The sequence below is a fragment of the Strix uralensis genome, chromosome 18 (genome assembly GCF_047716275.1).
Source record: "Strix uralensis isolate ZFMK-TIS-50842 chromosome 18, bStrUra1, whole genome shotgun sequence".
NCBI classification, from domain to species: Eukaryota; Metazoa; Chordata; class Aves; order Strigiformes; family Strigidae; genus Strix; species Strix uralensis.
The window spans coordinates 6,328,337-6,343,253 of NC_133989.1; the positions used below are offsets into that span (position 1 = coordinate 6,328,337).

Consider the following 14,917-nt stretch of genomic DNA (forward strand, 5'->3'; position numbering starts at 1 on the left):
AGGTGCCTCCGGCACTGGTTTGGGCTGTCAGCTCAGGCCAGAACCCCCAAAATCTCACACACAGAAACCCGACAGAACAAGAAACTTCCTCAAAAGACAGGCATTCATTGCCCCGTCTGTGCCACCCAGCTTTGGAGGGAGGTACTTTGACAGCTGCTGCAAAACCCCATCAGATTTTCAAAGCCTGCTGTGAGTGATGGATTTTCAAGCCCCCGCTTTCTCCAGGCACTCTTGTGTTGCAGAGTGCGTGGGTGCAGGTGGAGGTGTTGGGGCCTCTCACTTGATTCAAATCCACATGGGCCTTTGGGTGCAGATGTACAAACAAGCAGTTCACAGGCAGACATTTGAAAAGGCACCGAGAAAGGGTGCACCCACCGGGTGTGAGGCAGAAGACCCCCCTGAGCCTGCGTTCAGCTTTCAGGCAACTCTATCCCGCGGCATCTGATCTTTCCGTAGGCTCAGTTAAGCATTAGTACAGTAGTGCCATGCACATTGTGCGACAGCTTTGCGGAAGCGGGGTTGTGAAACGGATGTCTTCTGTAGCCGCCGTGACCTTAAAACCCATTGCTTGGTCACCCAGCAGAAAAAATCAGGAGAATTCCTTCCGAGCAGCCAAGTGCCGGTGCCCTTTGGGAGCCGGCTCTTCCTCTTTGGCTAGCCAGAGCTTCCGCAGCCAGGACTGTCTCACCGCGCTGCGCCAGCTGAGATTCAGGAATTTGTCTAAGCGACATCTAATACCTAAACTTAGATTTTTCACAGCCTGACAGAGTTTTAAACTCCTCTCCATCAGCTATGGCCAGTAGCCTTCAGACACGAGCAGTGGCTACAATTGATTCATCGAGACTCCTGTTAATTTGTTTTTGCTCAATTGTTGCAACGTATTTGATTCCCAGTTCTTATGCTCTGGAGTCAAGCTTCCTTTAGGTAATTTACAGTGTAGCCTACATATGTGTAAAAAAATTTATCACAATCGTGTTTTTAATTAAAATGCATACGCTAATACCGAAAAGAGAGAGGGGGAGGAAGGGAGGGAACCCAGATTAAGTTTTTAATTGTTTTAATAGTGAGATTTGTTTCAGTGAGAACAGGGCATATTGGTTTCCTTGGAAACATTGGCGATGTATTAGCTGTACAAAATCTAGCATAAAAGATTTGCGAAAGTGATGCCTTTAGGTTTTAACTGATATTCTAACTCTCTTCGTTTGGAAAATCAGATTCACACGTGGCTCCTGGACTCCCAAAAAGGTGTCTTTTTTGTGTTTTCTCTTAAACCTTAGAATTAATAATTTCACAGATTATCAGAATCATTAGAAATCTAAAACTGCAATAACAACAACAACAAAAAAATCCCTTCAACAAGTCAATATCCCTGATTCATACAATTTAATTAGATGTCCCTGTAAATTCTCTTTGTGCCAAACAGTACCAGGCTCAGGCAAGACTCCATGTGATTTGAGGAAGAAGTACAAAAATTTGGCTTTTTAAATGTTCCGATAAAACTAGAGATTGTTGGTAATGGAGCAGCAGGTGATGTTTTATATACAACCTATGTTCAGTTATTTTATTGTACACAACACTGATACCTGGATATATAATATACAGTGTACTCTAGCAAGCTTCAAGTTCAGAGCATCGCTGTAGCTGCTGCTAATGTTCTGGCCTCACATGAAGTCTTTGATGCTGCTGTTTTTCCTGGCATATGTTTTAGGAAAGAGAGTATCCCCGGAGAGCCTCATCCCCAGAGACAGCACATCGGGTTTGGAGCTACAACACCCCAAGGCACCACAGGAGGTCAAAGGTACCTTTTAAGGTTGTTCTCATCTGAAGTGAAAACATTTTCTTTTCATTCTCTTTGAAAATCAGGCTCTCAAATTAACAATTTTGTCTCTTTCATGTTAGAAAATAAAGCCTTGTGAGGGAGGATTCAGCTCTCTGCAGTCGAGTGGGATTGAAACAACCAATTTTAATATCTGTGATTCACCTCTGAGCCCAAACTGTGATGGTATAGTGCATCTGGGGATCAAATACTGCAGAAACTCTCTCTTTTAAACAAAAGGGGGGGAAAAAAAGACTGCAGATAAAGTACCAGATGTAGGATTTTTGACTATCAGAGAAGAGAATGGATGGCTTGGTTTTAGCATGTAAGTCTAATCACTCAGTTGAAATCATTTCAGCAGCTGAGTAAATAGACTTACGGAAAAGGCATTTATGGGAGCATTTGTGTTCCAGGATCCTCCCTCTTTCCTAGTCCTCCTGTTTGTTTGTTTTTCTGTCTCTTTGGTGTTGAAGCTTCCCAGTTAACAGGTTTATTAGGTAGTGATGACGATGTCAAATGTGCAGCTAGGCAATCCACATGGCCCCTCAACTGCACCGCAGCCGTATGGGCTGAGCAAATGGAGTGCAAGTTCAACAGCCTGTCCACGAACAATGGGCCTCTCTGCAGCAGTGGGGCTGTTCAGCTGCGTGCTTGGCTCCCCGCCACCCAGAGCCATGACCACTCCAGCACACCCTCAGCCTCTACCACACACACCCCCCCGCGCATCCTGTCGCCTTCTCCTTCTGCTCCGCTGCTCGCTCCCATCAGCAGCACCCAGCCCGCTGCCTGCGCGGCTCCCAGCCGGCAGCTCGGGCCTGGCCCAGACGATGCTCCTGAGGGTGTTTGCCAAGGTGTCACGGAGGGGCACTTGGAGGGTATAAAATAACTAAAGCCTAAAGGAAAACTGAGTCCAAGGCATTGGTCCGGGCAGCGCAGCAGGCTCTGCGGGCCCTGCTGCCGACGTCTGTGCACGGAGCGGGCTCCGGCATCGCAGCTCTGCCACGGGAAGGTGCGAGCGCTGCCCGCGGCGGCTCTGTCCCGCTCCCGGCAGGGCCCAGCACCGCTGCCGAGTCCCGGGGAGGCGATGCCGTACGCTAGTGCCTACTGTTGACCTACCGACGGGTCAACCGGCTTCGTCCTCCCGTGCGGGAAGTGCCGCGGGTGCAGTGACACGCACCCCACGCACACACCGCGTTTGACCCGCGCCCTTCTCCCTAGCGCGGGCGCCGCAGCTCGGCGGGTCGGGACAGCCCCATCACCCGCACGCCGCCCCCGGGCCGAGCACCCCGCGCAGGGCCCGCCGCGCCCCGCAGTGGGGTCCTGCCTCTTTAAGGCGGCGGCGCGGGAAGGCGCGAGCTGCGCCTTTGTCATGCCCCGGGTCACCGCGCGGTCACGGCCCCGCCCCACGTGGAGCTGGAGCCCACATGGCCGCGGGCGCCCCGCCCCCCTCCGCTGACTGGCTGCCTTGCGCCCGGCGGCCGGGTCCCCCACTTCTGATTGGCTGAGCGCGCGCGTCATTTACATGCGGAGGGGCGGGGCAACGCCTGTCCGTGACACCGGGCGCCGTCTCGGGCCGCCCCCACGGCGTCTGGGGGAGATTTAAAGGCGCAGAGCCCAGTCGGGCGCGCGGCGGGGGGCGCTCGGCTCCGCGGGCGCGTTGCAGGCCGCCCGGTTCCGCCTGGTTTTTGACGCGAGTCCCGCCGGGACGTCGCTGGGGAGAGCCGGGACGAGCCCCCCACCCTCCTCGGGGCGTGCGTGCCCGTAGGAGCGGCTGCTCCCGGCCGGGAGGGAGCCCCGGGCCCCGCGGGGGGTCCGTGGGGCCCCTGGCAGCAGCCGTGCCCCCCCAGCGCGGCACGTTCTCCCCAGGGAGCCTGCGCAGCCCCCGCGGCAGGCCCGGGTGGGTGGTGTGAAGGCGTTTGCCTGGGCCTGAGGTGCGGGGCCAGGGTGGGGGTAGCGCACCAGGGGGGTAACTCAGAGCAGCGCCTGGGCGATGAACCCCGCGGGGGTATCCCACACCCCCCGGGTGTGCGGGGGGTGAGGGCTGGCCCTGTGCCCAGCGCTGCGTGGCCTGGCGAGGCTGGGGCGCCTGCAGAGCCCCACCTCGAGCTCCCCCGCAGCCCTTCCCGGTAGCAGGCCCGTAGGGGCTCCATGGGGCGACCCCTGAGCCCTGGGGGGCGCAGAGCAGGGGTGGCTGAGCGGTCCCTGGGTGTTCCCCGGCAGGGCAGGGCAGGGCAGGGCTGCCCACCTTCCCGAGAGCTCCGGCCCGTTGGTCTGTGTCAAGGCAGAAAAAGGCAGAATGCAGCCCGGGGTTTCTCTGATCTCAGCTTTCATACAAGAACCGAAAGAAACTAAACACAGAGCAATTGGTTTTTGGCAAATATGAGTATGTTCGTGTGTATGTACGTATCTAACCACATATGCAAGTGCATGTGGGTGTATATGGGTATCACGTAAGGACAATTCAATCCATGAACTGTTTGCAGCTGCTCCACTTCTAAACCGCTCTACAGAAGGAGCCCGGCAGCAAAGCCGCTACGAGTGGTTCAGAGCTGGCTTTCAGAATTACTCAAGTGCTTCCTCAGATGAGCTCGAAGTCTTCACTTCGGTATGTCAGCTCTCAGTCGGGGAGTTCAGGGTCACCTTTCTTTGCTTTCCAAAGCACCATTCCTCTCTCTAAAATGCCTGGTTTTCCATCAAGAAAAGTCAGGAATTATGTTTATGCGTTTAAAACTCTTTCCTTAGCACTGTTTTATTTTACATATGCCATCCTGGTTTTCCTAGCACAGGAAAACGAAACGTTTTCAGCTGGGGAGCTGTGAATTCAGAGGGCGATTATTTTTTGTTAGTGAAGTGATATATTTCCTACCAGTGCCTCCAATAAAATGTAAAGGTAGGGTGGAGTCTTTCCAGTGACGTCAGTGGAGTTATATCAGGCCCCAAATGAGACAGAATGGGTTGGAATAACATTCTGGTGGCTTCAGTAAAAATTTTCATTGCAAACAAATACTCATTGACTTTTTAGCCCTCCTGATTGGGAACAAAACCTCCTAAATGGGACCCAACCCAGCACTGTGCAGAGATGGAAAAAAGCACTTGGGAGGCAGCTGTGAAGTGCCTGGGTTGGTGACAGCAGCTCCTGCCCCTGGGCCATTGTCCCGAGTCAGCCCGATGCCACAGCGAAAGGAAGGAGGGTCCTGGCCCCACCAGCAAGAAGGGAGGGAGTGGGTGGGCTGAGGGGGCTCCCAGCGAGGGGAAGGGAGGGCAGGGGAGGGTATTTCAGAGCCTTTTGCGTGGAATATTGTTTGAGGTAGGTTATTGACACTCAGCAAATGGGATGAAGTCTCGGAAGGAAAATGCTTCTGCGGTTCCAAAGGAGGGTGAGGGCTTGCCTACCAAAGAGTTACCTCACAGTGTCTCGTACTCTTCAAATCGTACCTGAGATGTAGCTGTACTGACTCTCAAAGGCAAACAAGCCCTTAGCGAAAACTGGCGAGCATCTGCATCCTTGCCTGGCATTGTTCTCCTCTGTCGTGGCAGAGATCTTGTTCTAATTGTCAGGGAGAAAACTCAAGTTTCTGATACCAGTTTAAAAAAATAAAATTAAGAGGTTAGCCACCAGAAAGTGGAAACCATGTCTGGAATTGTTAGAAATAAGGCTTGCTTGAAAATAAATATAGAATTATTCACCATGGTAACTATTGCCCTATTGCGTTAGTGCATATCGATTTAACATTAATCCAAAGACTAATGCTGTGAAATATTTGGTCTCTTTAATGGACAACTGTTTAGTTAACAAAGCTTTGGGGAGTTGTGGAGTTTTTTTGTTTTGTTTTTCCTCAGATCGCCTCAACCCCTTTTGGAAGAAAATGATTTGACTCTTAGGGTTACTTATTTCTCACATGGCTCTCTCTTTCCAATTACATTTTATGAATTTACCCTTAGTGCTGCATTATAATGATTATGTGGGGTCGCTCAAATCTTTAACTAATGTTGAAGTGTTGCAGTGAGGAATAAGAGGAAAGATTTAAATGTGACTGCACAGGCAAATGCCTGACTTCTGGTCTGGCAGCGTGTGAAATTATGTTATAGTCCAAAACTAGCCAGAGCAGACTGATGTGTCCATGTCGTTCAGTGTGTCCATGTCGTTCAGTTTGTCCAAGGACCTCAGATACTATTGAAGCTCCTGTGTGTCCCTTCCCATCGCTGAAGAGCCTGAGGCCCCGCGAGCAGCCCCAGCTCACCCTGAAATTTTGTGGCAAAACCAGGAAGTAAAGGGAGATCTTGCAGTGCCAGACTCATCCTGCAGCCATCAGAGGTGTCTCTAGGGAGAACATAAAAAGAAACAGAAAAAAGCTGATCAGTGACTGAATACAGGAGCCAAAATCAACAAAAGTGTATTCTGGAAGTATCCCACCAGTCAAGCAGTACTCGCTGCTCCTACAGAAGAAACGCTGACAAACAGCAGTGGGCTGGAGAGTGGATAGCGTTATTACAAAGAACAGGGTGAAGCATTTAAGTTAGCTGATGTACTTTTAATTTTTACAAGCCCATCTGGGATGACTTTAATTATTTGTTCTTAAATCATGGTGGAAAAATGCTGATTGTTCTTAAAGCCCCATGAGTCGTTCAGATGAAATCGGGATGGTGGTAAACAGTGCATTTTTAAACCAGCATTGACTTGCAAACAGTTATTTTTTTCTCTTTTTTTTTTTTTTTAAGGAAGGTTAGGAAGATGTGTGAACTTGCAGCAGCCTGCTGGAGCCTTTATCCACCAAAGCTTTGCAAACCTGTAAAAACTCCCCCTAGAACAAGCTGGCTGATTCACAGGGTGAGGGCGGACGCCTTTCCCCCCACCAGAGCCAGCTCTTCCACAGCTCAGATGCAACCTGGGCACCGGGTCCTCCCAGCCTCGGCTTGCTCAGCCATCGGTGCTCGTTAGGGTCGGTGAGATGCCTCTACCAAGGCTCCTCCTGCCTGCGAACAGGCCTCCAGCCGTGCCCTTCCACGTGTTGCCCCGTCTCCCGTTCCCTGGGCCCGTGGGTGACGCTGTGCCCGGCTGTGACAGGCAAAGCCATGCTTGTTGCAGCAGAGAGAGCGCAGGAGGACTCTAACCCACCACTCAAGGAACTGACCTGCCACAGAAGAATAACGTATTACTTAAAGCTGCGTTTACTTGCTTAAGACCATTTAAGGATGTACAGCGTCTGTGTCTTAAAATACAAGAATTCTCAATCAAACAGAGACTATGGCCGCATCCACGCAGCCGACGAACTGGGAGGGCTCGGCAGTGGTGGCAGGGCTGGTGCTGGCAGGCTGCTGCCATCTCATGCAACACGAGGAAGCGTGTAGTGATCTCCTTGACTTATTTATGGCGGTGCTATGTATTTTAAGTGCAAAGGACTGTTAGTTGCAAGCTGGTGGGCTCAGCTTAGCTTACAGCCACCATTTCTGGCCAGTCAAGCAAGGTCCATTGGAAAAGTGTCTCTAATATTCATCTGCCAATTGTTTTAAAAAGAAATAAATATATTTCCAGCTAAATAATAATAAAGGTGGGTTGACTAATAAAGGTCAAAAATCTGAACTGGCATTTATTTTAGGCGTTTTGACCGTTGCTTTAACTTTCAAGCTGGCCTTTCTGGGGCTTGCGGGCTCGCACCGCTCGAGGCCCATGTCCCTGTCACAGGGGTAACGTCACTTCACATTTGCTTGAAGCATTTCTAGAAATTTGCCTGGCACAAAAGAAACTGAGACTCCAGGACCAACGTGAAGGAATCAGCCAAAAGGCAGGTAAGAATTACCCTTCCTGCGTCACCGATGAGGAAACTGAAGCTGGGAACAAAATATAGGATTGGAAATGCTTTATTTCCCGTTTGAGCGTAGATTTTGTTCAGGCAGTTGTCCCTGCTCTCCCGGGCCTGCACACTAACCCCCACCTCTGGTGCCACCCCTGGCGCTGCTCCCCCTGCGTTTGGGGAACGGCACTCGTACGATTATTTCATGTCTGCTGAGCACTGGGAAGCACAAACTTCTCAAAACTCATTTCTATCCGAGCCGCAAGATCCTCTTCCGTGTTTCCTTTGGATTAGTAATTGTTGGGAGTTACCATCTGTCAAGTGGCAGAGAGTAAAAGATTAAACATCCTGGCAATTCCTTGTTCCTTCTCTTCAGGCATTTTCACAGGAGTGGATGGGGCCGCAAGAGTAAAGCACAGGCACGTACGTAACAGCAGTTTGTAAGTAGTCATGTAGAAATAAATTCCATTTTTGTGGGGGAAATAAAGGTTAAACCTGACCAGTGAGTGCCACCGTGCCTGACCCGACTCTCAACACCATCCGTCTTGTGTGATTTCTGCAGCTTCGTACAAGGTTTGGGTCAGTCCCCTTCTCGGTGTGAGCTCCCTGGCAGCGTCTCTGGGGAGCGCAGGCCCAGCTGGGGACTCTTTGGATATTTCCAAACCATAAATCAGAGCTATCAAGAATTATGGGAAAATATGCTTTCTTAGGAGATAACTGAAGCTGTCTTTATCTCCCAGTAACAGGATTCACCAAGTATTATAGCAGCTACTTTGTGCCACTATAGTTAAGCTTGTTTCAGCATTTTCGTTATAAACCTCTGTTTTCACAGGTTTATTTCCCAGAACAAAAAAAAAAAAAAAAATCTGTGTTGACTAAAACTTGGCACACTGAACACCCGGGGAAGAGATGATCTTTCTTCCTTTTACCAGTCTAAAAAGTGAATGGGGTCACTCCATTTTAAAGCGGGCAGTTTGAAACAAAAATGGGAATTTCTGTGTCTGAAACAGTTCCTGAGCTCTGTAGAAGAAATCAGCACCGTTGGCCTTAACACTAGAGCTCAGGGCAGAATCCAGCCGAGTCCAGCCATGGCCAAATCCGCGTTACAGGTTTCCTCCCCCCATTTCTTTTCCAATCTTTCCCGTTTTTTCTTTGAAATGCTGCATTTGGGAACTCTCTGTGCAAGGGACGCCCGAAGCTCGGTGGCCGCCGTGCCGCGGCTCCCGGGGCCGGCCCGAAGGGGGTTTGCCCACTCGGGCCGCCGCGGCTCCGGTGGGCGCTGTGGGACGGAGCTCGGCTCGCGCGTGGTTTTACTGCGAGATGCCCAAATCCGGACGGTTTCGGCCGAACCCGCGCGAGGTCCCGTCCACGGCGGGACGGGGGCGGGCGGCGCCGCGGGCCCACGCAGGCGGCAGCACCCGCGGGCCCACGGCGGGCGGGGCGGGGCCGCCGCGGAAAAACCAACCGCGCGCGGCTGGGGGGGGGTGGTGGGGGGGCGCCGAGACACCCCCCCACTCCCCCCCCCTCCCTCCCGCCCTTCCCGGGAGCTGCCGCCGTCCCCCGCGGGGGCTGCGGGGGGTGACCGTTACCTGCCCGCGTGTTTCTGCTGTTCCCGGGGGCCGGTGCCACCCGCCGCCCCCTGACAAAGCCCAACGGCCGCGCAGCGCCGCGCGGGGCAGCCGGGGCCGCGCGCACCCGCTCCCCCCCCCTCCGCCGCCCCCCCCGCCCGGCGGCGGCGCGGGGAAAGGGCAGTCCCCGTCTGGCGCTGACGTCACGGAGCCCGCCCGCGGCTGGCGGCGGCGCGCGGCCGCGTCCCCGTGGCCGTGAATGAGCGCGGGGGGCGGGAGCGGAGCGGGGAGCGGGGAGCGGGCGGGCCGCGCTCCCACCGCGCTCCCACCGCGCTCCCACCGCGCCGCGCCGCGCTCCCACCGCGCCCCACAAAAGTGCGGGGCTGCCGCGGCCAGGCCCAGCCCAGCCGCTTCCCGGGCCGGAGGGGGCGCGGAGCAGCCGCTGAGCTGAGCCGAGCCGAGCCGAGCCGAGCCGAGCCGAGCCGAGCCGAGCCGAGCCGAGCCGCTGCGGGGGGCGCTGCGCCGCGCCGGGTTTTTTATTTCCAATTTTTGATCGCAGCTGCATTTCCCTCCCCCCGCCCCCCCGCGCCGAGGAGGAGCCCCGGCTGTATGTGGTGCTGCCCGGAGAGCGCTCGGCGGCCGTGAAGTTCTTTGTGTCGCCGTCGCCTTCCTTTTTTTTTTTTTTTTCTTTTTTTTTTTTTTTAAATGTATAACTTCATGGGTCTGAACAGCACGGCCGTAGCTATTCAGCCCAATGTGTCCTGCACATGCAACTGCAAAAGGTCTTTGTTCCAGAGCATGGAGATCAGTAAGTACTTGTCCTGCCGCTGCCGCGGGGCCGGCCCCGACTTCCCCGCGTGTGGGTGCGAGTGGGTGCGAGGGTGCGGGTGTGCACGGCGGCTCCGGCGCTTCGCGCCCCCGCCGCGGGCAGGGAAGTTTCCGCGGGGGCTCCCGGCAGCGCCGGGACCCTTCGCTGCGATTCGCTTTCTCTGAGGGATTTTACACACACACACACACACACACACACACACACACATCTTCGTGCGAGCTCCGATCGCTCGTCTGTTGCGGTCGGGGTGTCCAGTGCGGGTGTGACACGCGTGACAGTGCGCGCCCGCGGGCGGCGGGCCGGGGGCGGGCGGGTCTCGGCGGAGCGGCCCCGGGCGCAGCCCCCCCCCGGCCGCCTGCGGAGCGCGGCCGCTCCCGCGCTCGCCTCTCCCGGCCTCGCCCTCCCGGCACCGGTGTGTGGGATCCCAGCGCTTCCCCAGCCCGGCTCCATCCCCGCCCGCGCCTCGCCCCTTCCCCGCGGCTCAGCCCCGGCGATGCTCCGGCGGGTGCAGCCGCCCCTGCCCCGCGGGTCTGCCCCACGCGTTTCCCTCCTGCGGGGCGGCCCCGAGCCTGCTCCGGGGCTCGTCACCAGCCCCTGTGAGCCACCTTCTGCTCCTTCCCGGGGCGCGGGGAGCCCTGCGGTCCGGACACCCGACTAGAGCTTATATTTGGGAACCTGTTCCCCCGCCTCCAGCCCCTGGGGGCTTTTTGTTACGAAGGGCTATTTGCCTTTTTTCATTAATATTTTTCAACCCTCGCAGAGTAGCAGTGAGTACAGCGCCTGACCTAAATATCCACTACTTTTCTGTTTGCTCTTTTCCTCTTGAAAATGAAGTGCGGGGACGTGAGAGAAAGAATATTATTGCCGAGGAAAGAGAAATGAGTTGGTTTCTCTGGCAATTTAAAGCGAATGGTATTTTCTGTAAAGGGAAGGTTTTCAAGGCATCCCAAGGCTGGGTGGGTTGTCAGGATTGTACCCTGCTTAACACCTTGTTCTGGGCTGTGAAATCTAAATCCTGCACAGACTAATGTAAAATGGCCCAAAATGAAAACTTGGGAAAGAGTCTTGATTTTGCATATATTCCTGGCACTGCGATGGGGCAGGCTTGTGCTCGGTGCATGTAGGGGAAAGTCAGCTGAGCTGTGCCTGTTTCTGCTAGCACAGGATTTGCCCCATTACCTCCAGCGGGGTTGCAGAGCAGTATTTTAGAGCCAGCATCTGTCCCTTGGTATTTTGGATGGCTTTTGTCCAGTGTCATCTGCCTTCACCTTCTCCAGTTTCATCGTTGTTTAATTCAGGTGTCTGAGTCCTGGAGAAGGTCTGTAGCCATTTGTATACCAGGTACTAAAATGTGTTCATTCTGAATTTTAGCATAAACCATACCCTTTGTACTGTATGCACATTTAATCTTGATTTAATCTCATTCGTGTTCAGACAAAACTAAGCTGGATTTGCCTGATTTTATTAACACTACCGGTACTGAATAGACCATTATTCTTCCCTGACTTTAACAGGCCGGGCTAGATGTGCATACCAATAGCGGTGTATAAATAATGAAGATACAGTTCTTTTTTGTGTCAGCCAGTTGGTGAACATAAACCGTGTCCCCCAGAATTGCAAGGATGAGAGACTTTACTTTGTGTCTGATCAAGGCTCATGGTTATGATAAAAGTTGTGAATTAAAATGTGTAATGTCCTTTGAAGAAAAACCTTCTCTTCCAGTCTAACTCTTGGCATGAGGTTTTGTTGGAACAACTCAGGTTTTTAATTTCATTCCTTGACTTTTTAGAAATAGCATATTTTATAATTTTTTTCCCATTTTTTCAGCGCATGAAAGGCTTGGTAGGAGGCAGGTGCCAGTTATGGGGGGGTTGTGTGAGAGGCTGGGGATGGTGAAGTACGCTGGAGGACACCTTGCCTGAATTCAGACGGGTGCTGCGGGAGCCTCGTGCCTGATGCCATACGGCTCTGAGGTCCTTCCCTGGTTTGTCCCCTGTCAGCACTGCGCCTGTCCCCCCAGGTCATCCTCTCAGCTCCTGACACTTGGATGCTGAGTTCCCATTAGCTCCCGGGAGCTCCTTAATGCTGCCCTTCCTTATTTCATTTTTGGATAGGTTTCTTTATCGCCAACGTTATTTATTTATTTCCTGCCGATGGCAGGCAGCATTAGCTCACCTCTGTGCTATAGGAGGGCTTTGGTTGCACTGCAGGGGCTGTTACCTGATCGCTTCTTCCACCTGGGTTCAGTGGAAGGGACAGAGTTGAGTCTCCCTGAGATAAATGCATTATACAGCTTTTTTTCCCCTCCAATCGCTTGATTTTCTTTATCCTTCCAATACGACTTTGAGAGAACCTCAGAGTGGCTACCACCAGATGCTATTCAATTTTCTAGCCAAAAGTTACCACGCAGGAATGCTTCAGAAAAGTGGCATAACTGTAAACTCTTTTAATTTAACCCTCTAATTAGGTTAACTGTACAACTGATCCCCAAAAATATTTCTTTGCAGGCTTTATTCCGTATGGCAGGCTGCGGCGCTGCGGTGGAGGAAGCAGCTGGTTTCTGTGTGTGGCGCTCCCAGATTAGGATTATAAAAGGGCTTTTTGGGGGCGGGGGTGCGGAGTCTCGCCTGCCGCCGCCGGGGCTGTAGTGCCAATATGCCGGGCGGCGTTAAGCAGCCAGACATCTGCGGCAGTGGTCTCTAATCGCTTTGGCTGGGTGAAAGAGGTCAGGGGTGATTGTCGTGGCGGAAGAGTCTGTCAATAACTAATTATTTGGCGCAGGGAGCGGAGCGAGGCGGCGTGCCTGCCTCCCCACCGGCTTCCCCGCTCGCTCACCCGGAGCAGCTCAGCTCCCGCTGCTGGCAGGGCCGGTGTGAGCCAACAGCACCTGTCCACTCTGGCCAACGCCACGGCCCCGCCGCCGGGGGGGCCTCACGCCTGCGCTGGGGCTGCTTCGCACCCGCGGGGACTTCCCCCAGAGGGTTTGGGTGCCAAGGCTGGGGATCCTGCCTCCGCAGGCACCCGCGCATCCCTGCGAGAGGACGGCTTCAGGCGCGGGGCATGAGGGCAGGTCTCTCTCTGGGCTGGGTGGCTCTCGGCAGAGGCTTTGCTCGGGCAGTAAGGTTAGCCGAAGTGTTTGGGAGTTCAAGAGGTGTCGTTACATCTCCCCGAGGAGATGAGGCCGTTCCCCTTGGCTGGCAGCAGCGCCCAGACGCCGGTGTCAGAGCGGCATGCCCGGCCGGTGGCGGGCTGGGGCGAGCGAACCGTGAGAGCGGGTTTCTGTCCAAGCGAGGACTTCTAGGTTTTCACATTCTTTGGTTTAATAACAAACCAAATGCAGATGGCTCAAGCAGGGATCACGTCTCCTTTCCACTTCATACTGCTTTTTTGGCAGATACATTTATTTTGTGATACTGTGTCAATGGCAGTTACGGCTTCTTCCAGGGTGGAGTGGATAATAACCACGTCCTTCTTTATTCCCCCCCAAGTTTTCCTCCCAGAAGTAGGGACATGGAGGGAAGCCAGATCTGCTTACCAGATTTCAGCAAGTTAGTGAGTGTTTGCACAGAGTATGTTCAGTTTGTGGCATCTCAGTTTGACTTCAGCCAGCCCAGGGAGTTCCCTGTGTCTGGCTCTGGCCATGTGTCCATGACAAGCACTGCTTTATGCTGAGGCCCTTTTTGCCGAGATCAGCATCCCAAGGTACGACCCGGGAGGAGCGGAGCACGGATGGCTTTTGCTTACGGTGGCCTAAGAACTGTCTGTGTGTGCCCTTGGCTGTCCCCGGGGACCCTGGCAGTCTGCGGTCCCAGCTCTGCAGGTCACACCTCTTGTACCCAGGGCAGCAGGGAAAGTCCGAATTCCCTGAGCCTGGAGAGCACAGGGGTCTTAAAATTACAGTTTATTTTGTGCCCTCAGGCAGTGATTTTAATCTTAGTGTTTTATAATTGGTGTTGAATGGCAGAGTGAAAAGACACAGAGGAGAAAATGGAGGGAAAATAGTCAAACTTTGTTTTTTTCCTCTGGGTGAACACCTGGATTGTGTTGTGCTGCACGGCGGGACTGGCACACACAGCACCAGAGGTGATCCTGTATAATCAGAGGCAATCATATATAATGCAAAGTGGAGGCAAGACATGGCTAATTCTTCCTTTTCAGTCAGCATCAGGGTATATTCAGAGGAGCATGGTTTGACACAGCAAGTCCTGTTACCTTCTCCCGTGAAGGCATCCTCTGCCCCTGAAGAAGCCTTTGGTTTGCCTTCGTTTTCAGATCCCGGTTGTGAGAGGACCGGCACTGAAGGGTGTGTGCAAAACAGCAGCCGTATTCCTTTCCTTAAAGCCAGGAATTCCCAAGGTAGGGTCTGGGATCACCTCTAAATTTTCAGGGTATTGAATTAGCTGAACTACCACTGCTACCTTTGCAGACGGAGAGAAGAGTACCTACAAATGTATGTTCTTACTTTTATTTGCTGTTGCTCACCAAATAGACTAATATTTTTAGATTTCCCAGGTTGAGAGTTGGTGGCTAGATAAATCCAGTTTTAGAATGAATTTGTAAACCTAAATTATAAATGGATAGACGTGAGGAGACCTTTCCAAGGGAAGTACCAAAATACATGGTGTCACTAATAGACAGTAATTACAATCCAGCTTCTTCCCTGAGTAACTCATTGTACAGTCATGTCTGTTGGTCTTGTTTCAGGTAATAGCAACCGTCAGAATTTGGTAAGCCTAATTAGCTAAAAAAGGTCATTTATTTGCAATGGTGTTTCATGTAAAAACTGACTACCAGTTTGCTTCCTGGAAGGAGATCCCGTGCATGGTGTGCGGTTTGCCTCATCAGATCCCTCAAGTTCTCCGATACACGGTGCATCTGTTGTTGGCGTGTTTCATCAAAGTAATAACGCCTG

At 53.1% G+C, this 14,917-nt stretch overlaps 1 protein-coding gene and 1 long non-coding RNA gene across 4 annotated transcripts in view; one reads left to right on the forward strand and one right to left on the reverse strand.

The window, feature by feature from the left end:
- Positions 1 to 5,568: 5,568 nt before the first annotated feature.
- On the reverse strand, positions 5,569 to 9,308 carry LOC141951714 (uncharacterized). The gene is made up of 2 exons (XR_012631435.1): positions 9,198 to 9,308; positions 5,569 to 6,137 (listed from the first exon to the last, which is right to left on the reverse strand). It is a non-coding gene; the product is annotated as an uncharacterized LOC141951714 (long non-coding RNA).
- A 131-nt stretch (positions 9,309 to 9,439) lies between these two features.
- Positions 9,440 to 14,917, forward strand: part of PMEPA1 (prostate transmembrane protein, androgen induced 1) — a 52,768-nt gene continuing 47,290 nt past the window's right edge. For all 3 annotated transcript variants that reach the window (XM_074888322.1, XM_074888323.1, XM_074888325.1), the window contains exon 1: positions 9,440 to 9,984. In XM_074888322.1, coding sequence (XP_074744423.1) covers positions 9,882 to 9,984 — 103 coding nt within the window. In that variant the 5' untranslated portion in view covers positions 9,440 to 9,881. The remainder of the gene's footprint in view (positions 9,985 to 14,917) is intronic.